At 33.1% G+C, this 26,261-nt stretch overlaps 1 protein-coding gene across 1 annotated transcript in view; it reads right to left on the bottom strand.

Annotated features, from left to right (window-relative positions):
- The window catches only part of LAMA2 (laminin subunit alpha 2), a 576,405-nt gene extending 559,176 nt beyond the window's left edge, over window positions 1-17,229 (bottom strand). Inside the window, exon 1 of the mRNA XM_081295188.1 lies at window positions 16,848-17,229. Within this exon, the coding sequence (XP_081151314.1) occupies window positions 16,848-16,959 (112 nt within the window). The 5' untranslated portion in view covers window positions 16,960-17,229. The remainder of the gene's footprint in view (window positions 1-16,847) is intronic.
- Between the last annotated feature and the right edge of the window lie 9,032 nt (window positions 17,230-26,261).

Genomic DNA, 26,261 nt, shown 5'->3' with positions numbered 1-26,261 from the left:
TAAAAAAGAAGAAAATGCATACACTTTGGAGAGAAATTCTACCTCTATCATACTTTTAAAACATAAACATGTTAATCAAGAAATAAAAATAATAAAAAATGAAATATATAAAAAACAACTTTACACTATGTATTATGATGGCTTGAATTAAAGGGACAGAAGTAATCATACAAATGTGGATTTATCAATAAGAACTTGAAGGAAATGAGTTTTTAGCTCCATTTTAAAAGTAGAAGAATAAAAAGTAGGGTGTTATAAAGATTGTTAAGGAAAGAGGACTGTTTTGATGGTTTAAATAGTAAGGCATAAATGGAGAATTGATTTTTTGCAAAAAAAAAGTTAGTGAAAACAGAATATTGAATAACAATGAGGGTCTCCCTCCACTTCCATGCAATTTCCCTTTTTTTTCCCTTTCTCTCCCACCTCATGTCTCTGTTTAATGTTAATCTTTTCTTCTGCTCTTCCTCCCTGCTCTGTTCTTAGTTGCTCTCATTATATCAAAGAAGACATTTGGTATTTGTTTTTTAGGGATTGGCTAGCTTCACTAAGCATAATCTGCTCTAGTGCCATCCATTTCCTTGCAAATTCCATGATTTTGTCATTTTTTAGTGCTGCGTAATACTCCATGGTGTATAAATGCCACATTTTTTTTTATCCATTCATCTATTGAAGGGCATCTGGGTTGATTCCACAGTCTAGCAATTGTGAATTGTGCTGCTATGAACATCGATGTGGCAGTATCCCTGTAGTGCGCTCTTTTAAGGTCCTCAGGGAATAGTCCGAGAAGGGCAATAGCTGGGTCAAATGGTGGTTCCATTCCCAGCTTTCCCAGGAATCTCCATACTGCTTTCCAAATTGGCCGCACCCGTTTGCAGTCCCACCAGCAATGTACAAGAGTACCCTTTTCCCCACATCCTCGCCAGCACTTGTTGTTTGACTTCATAATGGCTGCCAATCTTACTGGAGTGAGATGGTATCTTAGGGTGGTTTTCATTTGCATTTCCTTGACTGCTAGAGATGGTGAGCATTTTTTCATGTACTTGTTGATTGATTGTATGTCCTCCTCTGTGAAGTGTTTGTTCACAGTAGATGGGGTAGAGAGAGAAGATGGGAGGGTAGGGGAGGGGGGATAGTAGAGGATAGGAAAGGTAGCGGAATACAACAGTCACTAATATGGCAGTATGTAAAAATGTGGATGTGTAACCGATGTGATTCTGCAATCTGTATTTGGGGTAAAAATGGGAGTTCATAACTCACTTGATTCTAATGTATGAAATATGATATGTCAAGAGCTTTGTAATGTTGTGAACAACCAATAAAATAAATAAATTAAAAAATAATAAAAAAACCAGAATATTGAAAAAAATAGGGAATTAGGACTTAGTAAGAAGGACTTAGTAAGGACACTGGCAGGCAGTTTTGACTATTAGCTTCTCTGATGTGTAAAGTACCTGTTAAACTCCCAGTATCATCAATTTTTAGATTTAAACATTTAACTGGAATAATATATTTCATCAGTCCATGATCTTACACCTGTCCTTCTTGTCCTGGAAAATCCTGCTTGGTTCTCTTTTCCATACTGAGTAAATACCTACTTCTGATGGTATCATACATCTAAACTGTGTTTATTTTGATACCTATATGAATGAAATACACTTTTCTTCCTAAACGTTAGCTCTTCCTTTCACCCTATTTTATCATCCAGTTTGTCCTGTGAATATCCTAGGTGCCAGGGCCCGTACAATGCTAAGAATGCAAAACAGACCTAGGTCCTGCTCACAACCTTCTTACCCCATCAGAAAAATCTCTCATTTTTGAAAGCCCATCTCTGTCTTGCCTGTTATTAAGGTTGTTTTCTTTAAGGAGAAGAATATAGTGCCATGCTTCTTAAACTACAAATCTCTTTTATTAATTCTAAGTATGTCACCATTTTTATTATTAACACTAAGGAAGAGATCCTATCAAAGTTAAATGCCATTAAACCCTCACTGGAAAGTTCTAAGGGGTAAAAAAATCTTAAAAAAACAAGATAATTTAAAGTAGTTCCATTTTCTAAAATATTTTGGTCATCCCTAAGTGGAATGGATAACAATGCCATGTATCTATATCTACATATATACTGTGTTTCAGTACTTGTGGAAATTTATAACTTATAAAAAATTCATCCAGACTATAAAGACATTCATTAGGTGAAAAAAAATATGTAAATATTTTTGAAAGGTTTATACAAAAAGGATTTCTTCTTCATGCAGGTGGTTTTTTTGTTTGTGTGCCTTTGTTTTGTGTTGTTTTTGTATGCCTACCATACATATATCAGACTATCATCTGGAGATAAAACAACAGGAAAAATAAACGGTAAAAAATCCTATCATATCATTATAAACCTTACTTAGTTATTAATTTCTGTTAAAGAGCTGAGGCTCTAAAGAGAGGAACTAGTTGATTTACTACCTTTCCAGCTTTCTGTAAGAGCGATAACTCTTGAAGTTTAATCTAAATTATGAGTAGATTGGTCATCTAACTCATTATATAACTTAAAAGTCATAAATGAGAAAGATTCATTACATAGATAAGTTCAATTTTTACATAACCCATGGAATTATATATGAAAGAACCCGAACACAATCATGTGTTAATTCAAAATATTGACATACAGTGTCTCCTCTGCTCTGGACATGAAGGTCTTTTTACAATAGAGTTGATATTCTGATGGCAGAAGAGACAGACAACAGAATAAAAGATAAATTAGATTATTCTATAAAATATTAACTTTCTTTTTAAATCACAGCAGGGAGATGAGTATATAATGAGAACTACTTTAAATTGATACTCAGGAAAGGTCTCTCTAGGAGATGGAATCGTGATACTGAGAAGACAGCCATGCAGGGAACTGAGGAAACAATATTCTGGACAGAGGACCCACAGGTACAAAAGTTCTGAAATGGAAATAAGCATGGTATGTTTCAGAAATGAAAATAAGTTCACACTGCTCCTGTAATATTATAGAAAAACAGAGAAATAACAGAAAAATACATGGAACTGAGTCCCCAATAGCCTTGTAGGCTAAGGAATCTGGACTCTATTCAATATTCTTGAAATCGGAATGCAATGAAACTTTTACGGGGAGGTAGATCTAATATGATTACTCTTTTCAGAGCTCACTCTGGTTGTTGCTTAGACAATGGATTGTAAATAGGTAAAATGCAAAACAGCAAGTGCAGCTGGGAGCCTGTTGAAGCTGCATAGGCAAGAAAAGGCAGAGCCTTGGTCTAGAAGACAGTAGGGTCCAAAAGATGTGGACGGATATGGGATAAACTTTGATAGTATGGGTGACAGACATACTGGTGATTTGGATGTAGGAGGGGAAGGAAAAACAGAAGTTAATGTCGACATCTAGTTATCTAATTTTTTTCGGTGGTGGATGGTGGTACCATTTTCTTAGTTGGGGAAGCTGAGGGGAGAAGAGTTGAGGTAATATGAAGGACACATGTTCAGTACTTGAAAATATTAGTTTTGAGAGGAGTAGTAGACATGAAGACATCTATTAGTATTTAAAACTAGGATAGTAGCAATATAGACTAGACTATGACTACCTCTACTCATTCTAAAACGATTGACAACAAAGCTAATTCCTTGATGGTTAAGTCAAAGTCTGACTTGTCATGCTGAGAACACCATTGAACATGAACATGAAGTCTACCCTTGATGATTTACCTCTGCATACAAACTGGGCACTTAACTCCTTTTAATCTATTTTTTTTAAAGAGTGAGAGAGATAGAGCGATGGAGAGAGAGAGAATTTTTCATATTTATTTTTTAGTTTATGGCGGACACAACATCTTTATTTGTATGTGGTGCTGAGGATCGAACCCAGGCCGCACACATGCCAGGCGAGCGCACTACCACTTGAGCCACATCCCCAGCCCACTCCTTTTAATCTTTATATCATTCGCTAAGAAAGGTATTATTATTATTATTAATTATTATTATTATTATTATTGCAGCTGAAAACAATGAGGTTCAAAGAAATTATTCAGATTCATTCAGTCAGCAAGATGAGAATCTAGAACTCATACCCCAGAAATCTAATTTCAAAGTGGGTGTCTTTAATGCCCACCCCAGCTGAACTTCCAGTGGGGCTCAGTCACAAATAAACTGATAAATTAAGGAATTAGGACTTAGCTGTACTTCTGATACAAAGTCACAAAACAAGGACTATACCTTCTGTTAACCAATAACCAACCAGGTTATTGGTTATAAGATTTCCTTTGCAATCCATCAGTCTCAAAGGGGAGTAATTGAATGGTACTTTGAAGGGAGTTATAAGCATAAACAACAATATATTTGTAAAAGTTCTATGGAAATAAAACACCACCATCAACCAAGAGTATTATTTACAGAAGAGCCAATCCTCAGAGATGAAGAAAAAATACTTCTGAAGACAAAGTAAAAACAGAATATCCATTATTGTTAAACTAGCCATCTTAAGTATGCTTGAGTATCCTATATCTAAAAACAAAAGCATGATAACTACCAACATCATGGGGCTGGGGTTGTAGTTCAGTGGTAGAGCACTTGCCTCATACATGTGAGGCACTGGGTTGGATCCTCAGCACCACATAAAAATAAACAAATAAAATAACTACCAACATCATGAAAACACATTAAAAAGAAAAGTCACTGGTAAAGCAGACATAAAATGAAAAAGAGTCATACTCTGTACAAAAACCACAAGACCACAAACATAAACAGTAAGAGATGTCTAGGCCTATAAAGAATGAACAAAACAATTACAAAACAATTAACAAAATGGCAGGAATAAGTTCTAACTTATCAGTAATAACTTTGAATAAAAATAGATTAAATATCCTAATTAAATGATACAAATTGGTTGAATAGATGGAAAAAGAAGACCCAATGCACTACTTCAAGACACACAAACTAAAAATGAAAGGTTGGGGAAAGATCCTCTGTACAAATAGAACCCAAAAGGGAACAGAAAGAAATTCATATCTCAAGAATCAAGATACTTTAAAGCAGCAGGACAAGACACTATGAAACTAGTAAATAAAAACAGGGAAAATACTTCAACACGTTGGGTTAGGGAAAGATTTTTTGATTAGATCATAAAGCACAGGAAACAAAAGCAAAACAAGATACATGGGTTTATATCAAATTAAGAAGCTTCTTCACAGCAAAGGAAACATTTGACAGAATTAAGAGATAATCTACAGAATAGGAGAAACTATTGACTAACTAGTCATTTGAAAAGGGGTTAACATTCAGAACATATATAAGAAACTCACTTTGAACCCCAAGGACTAAGTTAATAAATTCATGTTAAAACTTGCTTACATCAGGGGTGGGGATGTCATGCAGGGGCCATGTGTAAAGGCTTGGGTTTGATCCCAGAACTGCAAAAAATAAAAAATAAAAACCTAAATACATTAGGAGTAATACTTTTTGGGGAAATATATTTTTTACTCCAAAAAGTGTCTGACAAATTATAATTTTTGATTCTTAGTTAATTGATAGATATTTCCATGGAAATAAAGTAATTGTGTTACCAAAAAAAATAAAAAATGATCAATAATTATATTTAAACTTGCAAATGAAAATAAAATCTGGAAAATCTTGTCTCTACCACTGTGAGATTAATAAGTTCTAATATTTAAAGACTTTGCTGATTAGATCAGTGATTATATAAAAATATAATTTTAAAATGTTTTTAAATAAAACTTGTTAATTTCTGGGTGATCTGCATAACTTAGTGGATCAATATGTTCCAAATAATCAGTGAAAGATATTAGAACACATGAATAAAATTCTTTCCAAATGCAAGATAAAGCAGTGAATTTTAATATAACAGTACAAAAATATCACTGATATAGGTTTAGATTTTCTTGGCATCATTCCTAGATATGTTACTGTATAATTCTTTATAAACTTAAACCAAATAAATATATAATAATTTGAACTAAGAGACAAAAATGAGAACCTAGTTCTCTTCTACTAGACTTTAATTAAGGTATATAATTAGGTTTTATATATAAAATTATTTTCTATAAAGCTACATAATTTTTGTCAACATGTAATTGTTATATTACTGTTATTTTATTAAAAAATATTTTTCAAATTTTCCAACTCCAATTTATATTACAATAAAATAGTAAATATAAGCCATATATAAGTTGGTTTCAATTATTTTTAAATATATAAAGAAATCTTGACTCAAAAAGTTAGAGAATTCCTGAGCTATTATTATTATTTTTATATTTTCACTAAATATTTAAGATTTGCTCTTTATTTGTAGAAAATTAATATGTATTTTTCAGATACCAGTTTTGTTTTTTCTGTAGTAATGTATATATGCTTTCAAAACATACAATACTTTATGTATAATACTTACTAAACAAATCATTTGCATCATGTTTGAAAACCATGTGCTATATGCTTTTGAAAATATATAACTAAATATATTAAAAGCTACTAGGGGGAAGGAAATCACAGCAAACCTTCAATTCATTCAGTAATGCCTAAGGCCAGCCTTGTCATTTATTATAATATTAAACATTATTATTAGTAATGTTCTTTATACGGCATATTTCATTTAGTCCTTCCAGAAATCTCATGAGATAGATTTAACAGTCTATTGCCATTTTTTAGATCAAAAATTGTTTCAGAATCAATGACATATACAATGTTTATAATATATTTTGGGATGGCTGGTGGCAAGACTTTTATTCTAAAGTTCCAATTGCAAATCCATTGATATTTTTCTAATTTATCAGAATAAAAAATTAAACAGTTGAACATTATATATTCAGTATGTTTGAAACATTTTTGATAGTAAAGGGTCTATAGAAAGTGTTTTATCTTAATATTTTTGAAAATTCAATATTCCTAATTTTAAAAATCAATTTTCCCTAAATATGTTAGGTGTTGCATGATTTTCCGAGGTAGTTTTTCTTTTTCTTTTCTTTCTTTTTTTTAAAAAATTTGTCATTATACTCAATACACAGATTAACACCCTAAAAATTGTTGGTATTAAGTAATGTGTTTTAAGAACATTTTTTCATGTTAGTGGTTATGGAATATCAATATAATTTCTTTATATTGAGAGTTTTCCTATAATCCAATTGGACTTCCATTGAAGATCACTGAAGACCATCCTAAAATAATATTGTGTGTCAAATATGCTTAATTGTCATCTCTACCCAAGCAGGTGTTAATAAGGACATATGCTTACTAATAACTAACTAAACTTTATGGGACACTATGTGCCACACATTTTTCTAAACTCATTACATATATTAAAGGAAAATTCATTATGTGCATTAAAGGATCTAAAACTAGAGTTTATCAATACTTAATAAATGGATGCTTATTAATGAGAGTCTTAAAACATAATTTCAATTATCTCAGTTGAAGTATAAATAGCCACAAAGAATAGCTAAAATTTCCATTGTGTAGCCTGTTTTAAATCACTTCTCACACTGAGCTACTAACATAACTATTAGCTAATTATAGGAACTTGTCTCTTCTTATCTCTATTACTGACTTGGGTAACTCTGACAGAATTCTTCAACCCCTCTACAATGAGTTAGTTTGCCATCAATAATCTCTTAAGGAATACTCAAAATTTAGAATATTTTGATCTTCTTAAGCAAAGAGGTGAGTCATATGCACTACAAATATAATTGTTGGGCTTTATGTTTGAATAATAAAGGAGAAAGGAAAGAGCTAATATGTCCTGATTAACTGCCAATTATTTTCACGTGTATTCTCTAACAATTCTATTTCACTAAGAGGAAATTTAAACTCCATTGACTGAGTCCTTTGTTTTTCATTATTTAGTAACTTGGCAGTGAATCCGTCTCTTACCATCTCCCATGTACATACTTTCTACTATTCAGTTACCTCATTAATAGAGAAATGAGTGTGGAAATTGAAAGTATAAGTAGGAATATGGTGATACATATAATTATTGTAGGCTATGCCATGAAGTTCAGAATAAATACTATTTACTTATTCTGATTATGATTGTGATAGAAATTCTAACTAAAACTGAGTTCTTATATCTCTGTTTTTAAATATAGGGCAAATTCTTTCATAAATAATCCCAGTTGAATTTGTTATGCCACACAGTTGTAGAAAAGTGTTTCACTGAGCCAAAACATTTCTCAACACCATAATAATTTCTAAACTTCATTTTTTTAGGCATCTTGAAAATTCACATTTATTGAGACCTCATTACATGCTGTATTTTATAGTCTAAGTTCCATAAACACCTCACAACAAATCAATAAATAAGGTAGTGCCCCAAAATAACAATTGTACAGATTCATGCTGTCCTTCTGACTTTCAGTCTTCTTCAGTAACTGGAAAATATATGACAGGCAATAAGCCAGACAATTGTGACAGCTACATAGGCTTTTGATCTGGAAAACTCTACTATCTGCACTTCCATTTTGGGATAGAACCTTCTATATTACAAGCTATACCTTAAGAGTTTTAATACCATAGTTATTAGACTGAGAATTATTCCACTTACAATTTATCCTTCGGTCCATAATCATTCACCAAGGCAACTAGAAATTCCAGAAATTCAATTCTTAGAGTCCCTTATTCAGGTTTTTTTTTGATACCAAAAATATCTAATGACTTAAGGAAACAAAAAGCTAATGATCAAGATACTAAATATACTAATTAGGTACTGTGATTGTTAAACCTTAAATAATACACACATGATGTGCTCTTCACACATACTACATACCTACACATGCACACCCTCAAAGAATCTAAGAGGGTTGCAAAACTTTCTCTTAACTGAGTTCACTTCAGATGGAAGTCTAAATCTATTTAGAAAGATAGCAAAGCTTTAAATTTCTTGACGAGAAATTTTTAAATTAACCCCACTCTGGTATTTAGGTATATATGTTTTATTCTCGCTCTTTTCCTTCACTGACATTTACAAATCGAGTATTTTTAAAAGAAACCGTTAAATAATAAATATCATTATGCTTCTGACCCGCTTAAGTAACTTCTATAAGGTACATCACAAATGCCAAAAAAAGAACTAATCAATACTTTCTTATAGTCCAGGAATCAAAGTCCTAAGAGTTTAAAGACTAAAATTTGATGAATGCTTTATGAATAGGTTTAACTCATGACATATGTGTGCATATATTTCTACACAGTTTTAAGTAGTTTGTGTTTAAATAAAAATATGCCCTGAATGTTCCTCATCAAATATCTTACTCTTTAACAATACTTAATGAATCTCTGATTTCAAATTAGACTAACATAACTCAGAAATGAAAATATTAATTTAAGTGTATTTTATTAAAAAGGATGAAGGCTCAGGATTCATAAAATCAGGAGGAGGGACATGATTTAGTTTTTTATTTTTTACTTTTGGTTTTGGGGATTGAACCCAGGGGTACTTTACCACTGAGGTACATACTCAGTCCTTGTTAATGTTTTATTTTGAGACATGATCTTGATATGTTGCTTAGGGTCTCACTAAGTTGCTGATGCTGGTCTCAAACTTGTGATCCTCCTGCCTTCGCCTCCCCCATTGCTGTTCAGTTTCTAAATATAAAACTAGCATTGGAAATTTTATTTTTCCTTGATAAGTTGCTAGGAATCATAATTTTCCTGCTATAAAATAAATTAGTTATATCAATCTACTAAAAATCTTTGTTATGTAAGTAAAGGTTTTGATCAATGCTCACTGTATTAAATATTAATATACCAGTCTACCTCTAGCACCGAAGACCAATTGAATGAGGAGCCTTGAGGTAGAGCACAGCTCAGTGGTCCACTGAGATCCCAGAACTATTGAAGTGCCTTTCTTAAATGCCAGACACTAAATAGGTCCTCAGTTTTTCATTATTGGGATTTGCATAGATTAACTTGCTATTTGAACTAGAGGAAGCTTGTCACGGAAGGCTGGGATTAGGAGTAATAACCTACTAATAGACAAACTCCAAGATATTTTTTTAAATGCCATGTTTCCAAATAATGTAATAGTCCCACATTAAAATTCACATTAAAGATGATTTAAAGAAAACATTTTTAATCTTTTTGGTACATCTTTGACAATGTCTTTAGCTTTGAGTCAATATGGAAATTTGGATTGTCAAAAAACTATCTTTTGAGAGCAAGACTCACTAATTTTTAATAAGAAGGATTTAAGTGAAGCTTTGCTGTACAAATCTTCTTAAATTTATAATAGTTAAATTCATTTCTTTTAATTGCCCTCTTTTATTCACAAGCAGATACTAAAGAAACAGTAAGGAAGGGAGGAAGGAGGGAAGGAAAGAACAGAAAAGCCAAGCAATTTTCTTCATGTAACTTTTGTTCTAAATGACAGAATTAAATCATGCCAAAATTGCATTACTTTAGTCCAAAGGTTACTGTAAGACTTACGATGATCCTTAAAGCAGTTATAAAAATCGAAATGGAGCATAGAATAAGCTTCTGATTGTAAAAATGGGTAACATTTCAAAGTCCGTTTCATAAAAGAAGTCATCAGATCAATACATCACTGTGCCACTTTTAACAATAGTGTCTAAACTTTAGCTTTGATATTGAAATGGATAATAAAAAAGGGAACTTCAATATACACGTAGGTCCTTGTGGGATTGTAAGAAACTTACTTTTGTTTTAAAGTACACACTAGCTAAAATTGCTCTAAGAAACTATGACATGTTTCCAGATACATTGGGGGAAATAAAAGGGCTTGCACTCATGCTCTTACTGAGGTACTGACTTTGTATTATGAAATAGTATTGAGAGATGACAAAAGAAGAAAAGCATTCAAAGATACATTTGAGCTTCACAGTGAAAACACTTGAAGTAGAATGCTCTGAAATGTGGAGCCACTTTAATATCCTCCATGAATGGGGCATCTAAGACAAGAGACAGCCTAACATAATCCTACCCTTGGACTGTTGCTTGAGTCTCAGGGATCTGGGCCTATTTGAGAAAGTACATAACAGTGGTGACTTCATGCATTTATTAAACTCTGCTCAAAATTTGCCAATACCTTCCCATCTCACTAAGACTATAAGCAAAATCTTTACAATATTTAACATGCTATATAATCCAGCTCCCATTACTTCTCTAATCCCTCTCACTGTGCTCTAAATTATAAATCTGTTCCCTGCACAGAAATTACTCTTCCACATGATGTCTGTATGAATGACTCTCACATCATAAGCAACTGTAACTTAAGTGTAAGCTTCTCACTGAGCCTAACTTTACCAGCCTTTTTAAAATAGCAAACAGTCTCTCTCTTCTCCTAGAACTCCTGGCTTCTTTACCCTACTGTATTTGTTTGTCTAGAACATTTATCACTCACTAAATTCTATATAATATACATATTATTACTTCTTCATTATATGCCTGTTACCTCATCTCCATCACAACAAAATATAAGCTCCACAAGAGCTTCAAGTGTGTGTGTGTGTGTGTGTGTGTGTTTTACTCACTGAACACATTCATTCATTAACCACATTCCAATACACCCAGACCTAATCCCATCTATTTCATTCATAAATCCTGATCTTTAAATTCAGTGTTTCCGAAAAGTAAAGCCCAGAATTAGCTTAGTTTCAGTCTATTTGATGAACACTAAGCCTGAGAACCACATGCAAATTCACTTTTGTCTTTCTCTAACCTCTATCTTGTTTTCTCATTGACTGCACCTGGGATTCTGCTTAAACGCCTGCTTAGGCTACCCAGTTTAAAGTTTTGAGTTTATACAAAACCTAAGCCCCAGTCTTCTAGATTAGAAGCTAAATAATCTGTGTGGCTACTGATCCTTTCCTTCTGATATTTTTTATACAGTCTACAGCTACTAACAGAGTACATACTGAAAAGTGTACTGGACAGGTGACCTGAGGTTAGTTTCCCTATTCTAGATCTCATTAGGTATCAATCCTCCCACTTACATTGTGACCAGTTATTGTGAACATGTTCTGTAATCCTACAACATATTATGAAAGAAAATTGAGACCCAGAATAAAGTTTAAATATTAATAATTCTTGCTAAATATGTTTGGATCAAAAGAATTGCTTCAGTCTCAGAGGTCCAAGTTGAAATGTCTAGTACATTAGTCATTGTCGATGAATGATTAGTATTGAGCAAATGCATAAATAAACCAACAGTGACAATGTTCTGCTTTAGGTAAATGGGTACTGAGAAAATTTTAAGATGTGAAGTTTATGAAAAAGGAAACTTTTCTGAGTCATAATTTTTGCAGTATAGTACAAAAGTACAAGAAATCCTACTAATTCAGAAATTCTTATTATTATTTAATACCTCCTATGAAATTCAGAATTATTTTTTTCTTACAGTGGTCATATCTGACTAGAACACTTGAAATACCTATTTGAGCTTTAAATGATTATATCTGCAGAAGGTGAAAACTTTACTTATTATAAGTGTAGGTGATGATTTCCCCATATTTTAGCAGCTAGAGTAACTGAAGTGAGTTGAGGAAGAATTGGCAAAGCATATGCATATTTTTCATATTACCCAGCAACTCTTGATAGATTCAGCTCATTACTTTGCATGAAATCCTAGGATAGGAAATCCTTAGGAATAACATAGAAATCTGTGTTCACTGATATGTAAAATAAAATATAAAATTAAAATTTATACAAATTTTATTAATTCTGCCATATCTATTATAGTCAATTTTGAATATATTCTTATCAGCCATACCTTTTATCTGTTATGAATCATTTCTACTAAAATAGTAGGTCAATATATAATAAATAAGTCAACAGTTATAATGTAGCAAAAGAAAGAATAAAAACATAATGATTTTAGGTTTATGATCCCACTGAACCCCTTGAAAATTTCCTAGGAAATGTATAAACTATTCTTATATAACACAGGATGTTTTAAAATCATGTAATTGGTGGTGATGTGAAAATTCATTGCTAAATGTTTAAACATTCTTGCCAAAAATGTGTGAGGATTGTCTCAAACATGTTTTCTATTTTAAATTTTAGAAGGCATCCAAATACTCATTTTAATGCATTTAACATTAGCTTGACATTTATAAGAATTTGGAAATTTAAACGCAAGTATACAATCCAAAAACAATAGATTACAATACTAGGATTTAGTATTGTAATTACGAAAAAGAACTTAGACTTAATGCATCTCAACTTTTACTCAGCAGAGGCATCTCTTCCTATAGCATCTCTGCAATTAACACATCTGATTGCAGCATGGACATTTCCAGAGGCGAGGATCCCAAAGACAACCCAGTTTGTTGCAAGCTGCTCAAAGTGGAGAGTGGAAGAGAGTGGAAGGGCGGGGAAGAGGCAACCTTTTACTCCATTTTATTGAATATAAACTTTCCTCTTTGTCATATTCTTCTATGGAAACCTGTTCAGCCTTCAGAAAGGACAGTTTTGTCCTTCTGTCAGGTAACAATCCTTCTAAAACTCTGAGGATTTCTTTTATGATTATCTCTCCTTAAATCTTTTCTTCGTCAGGTCAAAATGCTTTCCTTGGAACATACCTCCTCTGAAAAGCTTTACAGAACCTTGAATCTTCTATTTGCCTTCCTCTGAATTTATTCCTATTTGTCAATGAGGTACCTAAATGCATCGACCAGACCTGTCTGCATCAATGAGCTCTGTATGAAAGCGAGTTAAATTTTCTGTCACTATGCCATACTATATGTTCATATTACACTTGCTACAACTCTAACTGGCCTTTCTCATCCTCTCTTTGATTCATCCCTGTACATGTAAAGGACATCATACATTTTCTGAAGAGGGTGTATAGAATTATTTAACTCCAGTTAAGAAAAATAAAATCAGATTCATGTAAGCTTAGTTCACAGTCCAAGCTGTGAAGACCTCTAAAATGGCTAATCCTTTTATTCACCAGCTTGCCACTTGCATCATATTTGGACAAGTTGACAATATGATAAGCATGGATTTTATGTCTGCCATCAAATCATTACTAAGACAGTTGAACATAAGAAAATTTCTGTCACACTACTTGAGACTTCTCTCCAGACTGACTATGATCCACTCTGCAATGTTCTTTGCAAACTACTTTTCACTCAGTTGCAATTTACCCACCATTATGCTTCCACTTGCATGTGTTATTCACAAGAAAATTAGAGAAAAAAAAGTTATTCACTGCCTTGCTGAAGTTTAGAATAATTGACTATGCCATGCTCCTATTTTGTTGATCTTAAATCTAGTTGTAGAATTTCCTTGGACTGCCACACTTGCTTATTCAGTGTTATTCATTCTATAATTCAGTATTTTTATAAAAACCACATGAAATTTTAATGAAAAAATAAAAAGCAAAAAAAAAATCTGATTAAGTTTCTAATTCCATTACAATATCTAAAAATTGTTGCTACATATCAAAATACTTAAAAATTGGCCTGGTACTATAAAGGAAAACAGAACTCCTACACAGTTAGTGTTTGGTCAGGAAGGTCAGTGCTAGCATGTATAATCGAAAAACAGTTGATGATAGGCAAGAAAATACTTGTCCAACTCATATCCAATAATCATCACTGAAAGCTTCCTTTAATCAATTAATACCATGACACCAAAAAGCAATCATGTCAAATTAAAAAAAGGGGGGGGGGGAGAAAATGAAAAAAAGGAAATAAGGAATTTTGAAACAATAAAAGGGAAATTTTAGCATAAAAAAATCTGGAAAGTGATTGTATTTGTTTAAAATTAAGTTATTCTTATCAGTTATGTAAGAAGTTACAGCTACATAAAGCCTCAATTTTTAAATTGATCCTAGTGGAATAATAAGTTCAGGGTAAAAACAGATCATGTATATAAGCCATTTCAAATTATAAAGACCTATAAATTTAAGGTGTCACAAAACATATTTTATATATACTTTTTTTAAGAAAGAGAATTTTTTAATATTTATTTTTTAGTTTTCTGCGGATACAACATCTTTATTTTTATGTGGTGCTGAGGATCGAACCCAGCGCCCTGCGCATGCCAGGCAATCGCGCTACTGCTTGAACCACATCCCCAGCCCTATATGTACTTTTATTATGAATGAACTTCAACAATTTATCCTAGAGCTGACCTCCAAATGTATTGCAAATAGCCTATAATAATAATATATCTAATACAGAATACTGTGGTCTATGGTAGATTTTACATCATTGTTATTTTTCTCAAGATTTCTCATTATATACTACGTAATAATCTCTCAACATTATGGCATTACAAACATTTCTGCATTCACCTCTCTATGCCTAGACTACTGAAATCACAGTTACTTTTACCTCAAAATTGAGGTAGGAGGGAGAAAAGGCAGGAGCACATGTGTGTGCTGGGGAAAATTCTCAGGAACCCACTTGCTCACTATTCTGCATGCTTTAAGCTTCTGTCCTGTTCTAAGTGGACAGAAGGATTGGTGTTCTAGCCTCTCCTCTCTGCCAGATGCCTAACAGTACTGAAATACCGTGTATTATTAAAACACATCATGTAATTAAACAAAGGTTAATAGTTTAAAATAGTATTCTTAAAGCAGCCATTAAAGTTATTCTTAAAATCACTGTCTCAAAATCTTGTTATTTGAGCCACAATGACCCCATTTAACCTCTCAGGGAAGGAAAAACAAAAAATAAAAGAAAAAAAAGTTATATAGTGAACTCAAGGTCATTTTTATTTTATAAAATATATAAACAGTGAGTTATTATTAAAGCGAGAAGATTAGGATATATTTTCAATCCTTTAAAAAACAGTACTCCTAAAAAGTCTAGATTATAACAAGAACAACCATCAAAACTATGTGACATGGCTTTATTCCAATTAATTAGAAAAGGGATGATTATATTTCAAAACTTTAGCAAATTCAGCCTTATCCAAACTTCCCAAAGCTTAAATATTTTGATATTTAAAACAAAACTTATATATTTCTTAAATAACATTTTACTTTGACTCAGGTTTCCAACTAATAGCAACGTTTTCTGAAATAATGTTACGAATTCTGTTTTAAAATGCTGCAATGTGCTTCTTTTAAAATTCATGATAAAATAACACTTCAAATCTCCCAAGAGTTTCAGAAATGATATGCATATAAACATTGATGCTCCGATGAGAATAATTTAAGTTACATTAAATATAACTGTTTTCCAAAGCCCCTGAAGTGTATATCTGGTCACTGTGTCTTAAAATACACAGGACTTAAAAGTCTCCTCTATATTTAAGCAAGAAGCTTCATTACAACAAAAACAGGCCTCAGAGAGGGAATGTGATTATGGAAAAGGTGAGGCTGGAAATATTGTTAAGAAAGAAGAAAAAAAACATCCCCACACTTTACGACTTTACAAATCCCTTTTAAATAATTGGAAACAAACTTGCTTAAAATTAAAAAAAGATGCATCAGCTGCCCTCCATAAAGTTCCAAGATGAACTACATCTTGGGGAAACCTTTCACTGCAGGGATGGAATGTGATTTGGAGAAACTTTATTTTCTTTTTCTTTTCTTTTCTTTTTTTTTTTTTCTCCCCAATTGGAAAAGTTTGCCTCTTGGAAAGAGTTCATAAATCAGTTCACAGAAAGCATAGAGATAGCAGGACCGCTTAGAAACAAATGAACAATGAAGAGCGCTCCATGTCCCTGGCGGTAATTCCCTCTACACTAATTTTCAGGGAGTTGAACGTGAACTTGTTTCACTCTTCCTCCCTCTTTTCCGAAAGCGCACTCCCTGAGGGCAAAGCGAGAAAGCGGTCCCAGCCAGCAACTCTGGGAAAAAAGGACAAGTAAGGAGCCGCGCCCCTGGAAAGGATGCGGATCAAAAGCTCCTGCCTCAACGGTACCTCTTTGCTGATGCGCCTGTGGCTGTCGACGTTGTGGGAGTCGCTGCTCCTGGCTGTACCCAAGGCCCCCAGTGAGCAGCAGGAAAAGGAGGACCCCAGCGGCCCCCGGCATCGTGGTGGCCCCGAGCGAATCCACTTCTCAGGAGCTTCTCAGAGTCGCTCTGCCTGGTCCCCTGGCCCTGGTTTGAGAGCTGAGTGAGCAGCAGCTGCTGGGGAAGAGGAGGAGACAGCCCTCCCTGGCTTTGGCTCAGCCGCCGCCCGAGGGTGGGGGGAGAAAGAGGACACTCCCCCACTCTCCCCCTTCGCAGGCGCTCGGCCCCACAGACACCCAGGCTCAGGCCTTTAAAGGGTCCTCCTGCAAAGACCGGATTTCCCACCGCGCGCCTTCCTCTGCGATGGGATCATTCCTTAGCTTGATCCATTACCTAAACTTCTTTAAAATTACAAAAGTTGTTGACACCAACCAAAGTACTTTGGGATCTGTGAAATCCCTACACATGGAAAACATTATTTGTGGCAAATCCGTACAGTTAGGAACTCTGGCTCCTGAGAACGTCCTGGCAAAACTGCAGCTGTTGTGAATCCAGGTAATTCAAGACCCTCCCAAGTTTCCAGAGTTCCCCCAGTGGCCCCTGGGAACCCTGAACTTCAGGCCAGGGGATGCTATATAAGGCTGTCAAGGCAACAGAGGTTTGGCAAAATAAAATATGCCCCTTGATCTCCTGAAATGTTTCTCATCAATATAATGCTTAGAATTAAAGCTTTCCCCTGATTCCGGGAGACATTTATTTAAAGGATAAACGTTTTGCAATGATTTCCTTTCAGATCCAAAGTTTCACTTCTTTCAGTCCTAATGTCTTCCCTTTAACTCAATTGAAGTGCATTTTTCCCTTCCTAGTCTTTTATTATTATTATTATTATTATTATTATTATTATTATTATTTGCTTGTTATGGCCTAGATCAGTGGTTCTCATAAAATTTGAAACAGTTCTTTAAAGGGTTTAATGAGACTTGCAAGACGTCCATTTTCTGTTCAGGGATTGGGTGGACACTACTGTCATTAATGTGGGGTACAATCAGGAGACTAGTTGTCTCTCAATGGACAGACAGTCCTACATTGTAAGTTATCCCTCCTGGACTTCTCAATAAGCCACTGGATATTCATGCAGATTTAAAATAAACTTGTTATATTTGAAAAACAAATGTTTCATATAAATCTTTGATGTGTGATTTTTATTTTCCCAGATGTATCTATAATATAAATTGAGGAAATACTGTATTTTGTCATTCTGTAGTTCACTAAAAGTTCTTAGATAAGCGCTTTCATTTTACTATGCAGATATCCATTGAAACAGTATACCGCTTCAGAAAATCACATCACTGGTAACAACCCTGCTCACAATATGAGTCCCCACAACATCAATGCCACATCAATTATGTTGACAGTGACTCTAGGAATAGGTGTTTCCTTCTGTTTTATTTTGCTTACTTAACTGAGGTATATTTATCTAAACATTTTCATATTAAAATCTTTCATGTAGATGACATTTTTATTTTTATAGATAAGATAAACTGATTTTTAAAGATATCCTATTGAAGTTATGATATTATCTATGAATTTCCTTTCAGTAAAATAAAGAGTTCCTAACAGGATTATCCATCATAGAGATTTTTATATTCTTGACTTTTACATTCAAATCTATAATTCCAAGTGTACTTTGATGTTGGCTTTGAAGTAAAGTCTAAGGTAAGTTCTTTGTTCTCTTCATGCATATATAATTAATTTTGACACTATTTGTTGAGAAAGATATCATTTCCTTATCTGATTACCTTTGTTTCTTTTTCAACAATCAATTGACCATGTATGGGTCTATTTTTGGACCCTGCATTGATAGATGGATGGATGGATGGATGAATAGATAGATACAAAGTTATATGCCACTATCACAGCCTTTCTTACCTAGCTTTATAGTAAATCTCAAAGTTAGATAATGTAAATCCCTTTTAGGAATTCTATTCTTAGGGTCATCATCAATATGATCGATGGGATATAGATATTATCCTGGACACTCTAATACCATGAGCATAGGGATTACTGATTGTGTGCTTTTTCTGAAGTGGTATTAAATACCCTTTCAATGAATATCTGCATTGAAAAAAAAAAGCAGAGCTCTTAACTAAGAATTTTGGTGAAGTTCAATTGACTAACCTAGATGCCCATCAATAGATAAACATATAAAGAATATGTAGTATATATACACAATGGAATATTACTCAACCATAAAGAAGATGACATTATGACATTTGCTAGGAAATAGATATATCTGAAAACTGTCATGGTAAGTGAAATAAGCCAATCCCCCAAAAAACAAAGGTAAAATGTTCTCTATAATATGTGGATGCTAAACCACAATAAAGGGGTGGGGGAAGAAATTCAGTAGATTAGACAAAGCAGAACAAAGGGGGGGTAGGAATAGGAAAGACAGTAGAATAAATCTAACATAATTTTCCTATGTACACTTGTGAAAATACCTAAGTGAATCTCACCATCATGTGTACCCACAAGAATGGGGTCCTAATCAGAATTAGATATATTCCATGCTTACATAATTTTATCCAAATGAATTCTACTGTTATGTGTAAGTAAGAAGAAACAATTTTAAAAAAGAAAAAAAGAATAATTGGTATCTTAAGTACTTGCTTTATACATTTTGCATATTTTTCAAATATAAAAAATAAAATTCTTAGCTGGGCCTGGTGGTGCACACCTGTGATCCCAGCAGCTCAGGAGGCTGAAGCAGGAGGATCCTGAGTTCAAAACCAGCCTCAGCAAAAGTGAGAGGCTAAGCAACTCAGTGAGCCCTGTCTCTAAATAAAATAATAAATAGGGCAGGGGATGGGGCTCAATGGACAAGTGCCCCTAAGTTCAATCCCTGGTACTCCCCCAAAACACCCCAAAAAAATTCTTATTATTATTGTGTATGTCCATGTAATTTTTAAATGAAAGTGTCTTTAATTTATTGATGAAACTGAATATTTTAATTTTTAATGGCCTTTATGTTTTAGCACTGTTTTAGATTCACAGCAAAACTGAGCATAAGATAAGGAGATGTCTTTACAGCCCTAGTCCCTCTCACTACATACAGCCTCTCTCACTGTCAGCCTCCTCTCAGAGGGGTGCAGTTGTTACAGTGATGAACTTCTATGGACAAGTCATCATCACCCAGAGTCTGTGGCTTACACTAGGGTTCTGACTTGGCATTGGACTTCTGATGGTTTAGACAAATAGTATCTTACAAAGAAGACCCATCACCCTCAGTGTTCTCTGTGTTCTGCCAATTCAACTGTCCTTCCATCCCACAAACATCAATCTCCACCCTTGGTAACCACCGATCTTTTATTGTTTTGTTATTTATGTTTTATTCAGAACTTCATACAGTTGGAATCTTCCAGTATTTAAGCCTTTTTAGATTAACTTCCTTCATTTCATATTATGTTTAGTTTCCTCCTTATATTTTTGTGTCCAGATAGCTCATTTCTGAATAATAGACCTGAATAATATTTCAGTCTCTGGATATACCAGTTTATTTATTGCTTCACTACTGAAGGACATGTTGGTTACTTCTGGATTTGGGCAATTTTTAAACAGCTGCTAGAACCATCTCTGAGCAGGTATTTACATGGATATTAATTTTCAACTCTTTTGGGTAAATAGCCAGGGACAAAATTGCTGGATCATATCAGAAAGTTATGTTTAGTTTTGAAATACACAAAATTTTAAAACTCAGCTTGTCAATTTTTACCATATTTGAAAGGGGGAAATAAAAAAGGTCATAGTCATAGGAGTTTAATTGCAATTAGGTTGAATCCATAGATTAATTTTGGAAGAATCAATATCTTAGCAATATTGAATTTCCACTTACAAATATTACATGTCCCATTCTATTTGCTTCTTGAATATTCTAAGCTGTGTTGTAGTGTTCAGTGCATGTGTGGAAGCTAATATGTTCAATTCTTGAACATATTTTCTAAAATTTAATCTAAATGTTTCATGTTTTTCAATGCTATTACACCTAATCTTTTAAATTTTAATTTTTATGCTAACAGAAATGATAATTTTGAACTATCTACAATGGATCATTAATCAAAATAATCAAAAAGTTTAGTAATCAAAAAGTTACTAAAATCACTTTAAAGTAGTTTAAATGACAACTCCTTGGAACTTTTTATGTGCTGGATCAAGCTATATACAAATAATTTTACTTCTTCCTTTTCAATCTGTCTGCCTTTTACTTTTTCACTTTTGTCTTTTCCTTTCTTTTGGGGCCATTTGGCTCTGGCAATGACCGCTAGTAATAAGATGAAAACTGATAAGAGTAGACATTTTTGCCTTATTTCTGATCAGAGCAGAAAAGCAGTCATTCATGCACATTCACCAATATGATAGTGGCTATGGGTTTTCAGTAGGTGCTCAGTATGAAATTAAGGGAATTTCTTGCTTTGCTGAAAGTTTTTGTGACATGAGTATTAAATTTTAGCAAATTGCTTTTTCTGCATCTATTTTTAAAAAGCACAATTAGTTTTGTTTGATTAACATGGTGAGTCTATGTTGACTGATTTTGTAAAACTCTCAGCCCTGGCCTAAATTCTAACTAATCATGATTTATTATCCCTTATATGTTGCTGGTTTAGATTTACTTGGGTTTTGATAGTCAATAATATTGTAGTATGCACCAAATTTTAGAACTCAAGTTAACTGTTATTAATACACACACACACACACACACACACACACACACACACAAGGAAACCTTTGGAATGGAGATGATGGATATGTCTATTACCTTGATTTGGGCAATGGTTTCAATACACACGAACTCATCAAGTTGTATATGTTTAATTTGTAGAGTTATTTGTATATCAGTTATACTTCAATTAAACTATGGGTTTAAGAAGTATTTTATGCCTATATTCATGAAGGATATCAGTACATTCTAACTTTTCTTGTAAATTGTCATCTGAAGTTAGTATCAGAGTAATATTGGCCTTACTCAATTAGTCTGAGTAAGGTCATTTCTGCAATAGTTCATGTAGGGTTTTATAATTTCTTCCATCAATGACCGATACAACTCACCAGAGAAATTATAGGCCTATAGTGTTCTTTTTTTTAAGTTTTTTTTTAATTAAAATTGTTAAATTCAGTGTTTTAAATAGATATGGAGTGATTTAGATTTTTCATTTCTCTTATACCAATTATGGTGATTTGTATTAAGGATTTAATCTATTTGTTTAAATTGTCAAATTTATTTTGGCAAAATTTTTTCATAATATTTATTTATTATCTGTTTGATATCTGTAGGACCCATAATGATGATTTTTCCCCCTGATATTGGTAATTTTTTTAGAGGCTTATAGTTTTTATTGATTTTTTCAAAGAATCAGTTTTGGACTTTGTTGATTTTTTTCTTTTGTTGTTTGTATATTTTTATCATCAATTTCTCCTTAAATTTTGAAAATTTCTTTCCTTCTACTTTTTAGTTTCATATGGTAGAAACTTAATCATTGATTATTGATGTTTCTTCTTCTCTTAAATAAATAGCAAAGGACTCAATATTCCTCTAAGCTGAGTCTTATGCATCCCCCAAATTTGGAATTTTAGATTTTCTTTCAATTCAAAAATCTTTTTTAAAAATTTATTTTGTGCTTTCTTCTTTGACTCATGTGTTATTTTCAAATTGCATTTTCAATATCCATTTTTTGAGGTTTCCTTAGATTTTTTTATTAATTTCTAATTTAATTCCCATAGTCTATATGATATAGTCTATATGATTTAATACTTTTAAACTTACAGAAACCTGTTTTCCTAGCATATGATCCATATTTATGAATGGTCCATATTTATTTGAGACAATGGTATTTTACTATTCTTTGGTGGCATGTTCTATAAAGGTTAATTAAGTCAGTCAAACTGGTGGATAATGTTCTTTGTATCTATCCATTTGCTCTTAAGGATAAATGTGGCTGTTTCTAGTTCACTTTTTAGACCTTTTATTAGTTATCTATTACTTCAAAACAAATTGCCACCAAAACTTTACAGCTTCAATTACTAAGTATTCATTATTTCAAAGTTACTGTGGATCAGGAATTTAAAAGGAATTTACTTGGGTGATTTTGACTTAAAATCTCCCATGAGGTTGCAGTCAGGACATCAACCAGGGCTGCAGCCATCTTAATGCTATCCTGGGGCTATGGGATCCCTATCTAAGGCAGCTGTGGCATAGACTTGGTAATTTGCCACATGCTTCAGCATATGACTGCTTGAGTTATCTTATGACTTGGCAGTTTGCTTACCTAGAGCAAATGATAAGAGAGAAAAAATAATGCTATTTATGACCTAGTCACACCATCGCTTTCACAAAATTCTACTTATTAGAAGTATGTAAATGAGTGGGTATATTTTATGTTATAACCACCATAATCTTATAGGATTTTTCTTTATTATATTAATACAATTTCTTCATCACAAGATTTTAGTAATGATGTGCAGATGTATTATCAGTGTCTGCACATTAGTATCTTCTGTTATCTTCAAAATTGATTCTTTTATTATTACAAAATGCCTCCATCCCTGGTAATTTTCTTCTGCTAAAATCCATATGTCTTATATTCATACATCCACCTATATTTTTGGATTTTTTAAAAAATTAATGACAGTGGAATGCATTACAATTCTTATTACACATATACAGCACAATTTTTCATATCTCTGGTTGTATATAAAGTATGTTGACACCAATTTGTGTCTTCATACATGTACTCTGGATAATGTCTATCACATTCCATCATCCTTGCTAACCTCCTGCTTCTTCCCTTTCCCTCCCACCCCCCTGGCCTATCTAGAGTTCCTCTCTTCCTCCCATGCTCTTCCTCCCTACCCACTATGAATCAGCCTCCTTATATCAGAGAAAACATTTGGCGTTTGTTTTTTGGGGATTGGCTACTTCACTTAGCATTCTCTTCTCCAAGCCATCCATTTACCTGCAAATGCCATGATTTTATTCTCTTTTATTGCTCAGTAAAATTCCATTGTGTATTTATGCTACTTTTCTTTTTATACATTCATCTACTGAAGGGCATCTAGGTTTATCCCACAGTTTAGCTATTGTGAATTGTGCTGCTATAAACATTGATGTGGTTGTTTCCCTGTAGTATGCTGATTCTAAGTCCTTTGGGTATAGACCAAGGAGATGGATAGCAGGGTCAAATATCCACCCCATATAGAAATATAGACAGTTAACATTTGCTTGCTTACATTGCTATGCTCTACTTTCATGTATAAAGGTTGTCTCTTATAGTCAGCATTGAATTGAGTATTGCTTTTTCAGACAGGCTGATAATTTTTGCCTTTTTATTGGAGTGAATAGACCTATACTGTTTAATGCAGTAACATCTAGCCACACATGGTCATTTAAATTTAAACAAATTTAAATAAAAGAAAAATTATAATTTAGGTCTTCAGTCAGATAGTCACTGTTGAAGTGTTCAGAATCCATATGTGGGCAGCACCAGCTAACTGTGTACAAGGGACATTCTATGTGTCATGGAAAGGTTTATCATATACTTCAGGCTTATGACCTACAGAAGAGTAAAGGCATGAAAGAAACCAACCCCACAAGCTAATCACAAAATGCAATTATTTTCTGTAGTATTATTAATCTAACCAGAAAAGAATAGTGTTTAATTACTAAGGTTCTAAAATGTAGAAAAAGATTAATATAAAATATTTTAAAACAAAAGAAGCCAATGAAAATTAGAAATAAGAGAAATTAATATATGGGAAAAATGTTGGAAACATCTCTGAAGAAAGTACATGAGTTTTTTTTCCTCCTAAAATTCTGGTTTTTAAAATGCATAACTCAAAACAAACACGAACTTTAAGATTATTTCCTACCATAGCACATTCAATTCTACTCAAAACCTCATTTAAAGTAGATCAGAAGTAGTCCTGCCACTTTTTACAGGCTGAAGAAAGTGATGTCTGCTTTGTAATTAAGAAGACATGGTTTTTAAATTGGGAGGTAGCATGATTAGATTTCTGAACTTTATCATTCTACCAATGTGGCAATTGTTTGAACAAAAAATTATTAAGGGAAATGAAAGCAATTTAACCTAACAAGAATGTCTGCTATATGCTAGAAACTAGATACTGTGGTTACTACCAAAAACAAGATAAACAAGACCCCATTATCATAGCATTTACAGTGTGGTGAAACAAACAAACAACAAATTAGTAAAAAGTTGTGAATTCGTGATTACAAATTGTTATAACATTTACAAAAGAAACAAGGTGATTAATCAGTAACTATAAGGTGAAGCTTCCTTAAAATAGTGTGTCAGAAAACCCTCTCTAAGGAGGTGACATTTAAGCTGAGATCTGACAGAGGACAGAATTCAATGAATGCAGTGTCAGAATATTTTGGAGGTGTTTGAGAGAGTGAATTCACAAGACTTGCTAACCAACCGGATATGGGGATTCAAAGATCATTCTAAAGTTTCTGCCTGGAGCAACTGGCTGTCTGGCAGTGTTAATAACTGAGAGGAAATACAGGAAGACCGCCCCATGTGAGCTAGATATATTGAGGTAATTTCCATTGAAGACATCTAGATGGTTATTTTTAGTTCTTATGAAAGCATTTCATAGTCATTTCATGAATAGGGCATAGTCAAGTGAACAGATTTCTCTGTGATGTTGAGGAATAGGTGTGGAGGGAATAATTAAAAATTATAACTAGTCTAGAAACAAAACAGTTTAGTAGATGCTCATTTGCACCATAAATTAATGAGAATAAAAAAGGAATATCAATTGTAAAGGCTTAGACAATTGGTGGAGGAATTGAAAAATACAAAATTGAGTTTCATCTTCACTAAATATCATACATAAAAGTCTAAATAAATTTAGTAATTAAGTGTAAAATGTCACAAATAATTTAAAACAATAATTCATAAATCTAGCAAAGAGAATATTTACCACAGGAATAAAAATAATATTTGTGGAATACACCAAAAACTATCAATTAAAAATGATTAATTAAAAAATACTAATAAAAATCTATCTAGAAATAAATATAAAAAATGCATAACACCAAAATATAATATAGTATTTCCCAAAATCTGAATAATAAAAAATGTGACCTAAATAGAGTGTTACTCTATATTCTTAGATGATAATGTTCAACATCATAAAGATTCTCTAGAAATTAATTTATATATCTAATTCAATCCTGAAAGGAATAATTTCTTCTTTTGGCTTGTCCTTGTTTGGGCCCCGCCCTGTGATTACTAGTAGGATCATGGGCTGTGTTGCCCATTGAGGAAGATGAACAGATTTCTTGCAAGCAGATGAGGGCAAGGAG

The sequence above is a fragment of the Spermophilus citellus genome, assembly GCF_964194105.1.
Source record: "Spermophilus citellus genome assembly, chromosome: 5".
NCBI classification, from domain to species: Eukaryota; Metazoa; Chordata; class Mammalia; order Rodentia; family Sciuridae; genus Spermophilus; species Spermophilus citellus.
The sequence above is the reverse complement of the archived record's forward strand: the minus strand, read 5'-3'. Positions and strand labels throughout refer to the sequence as shown.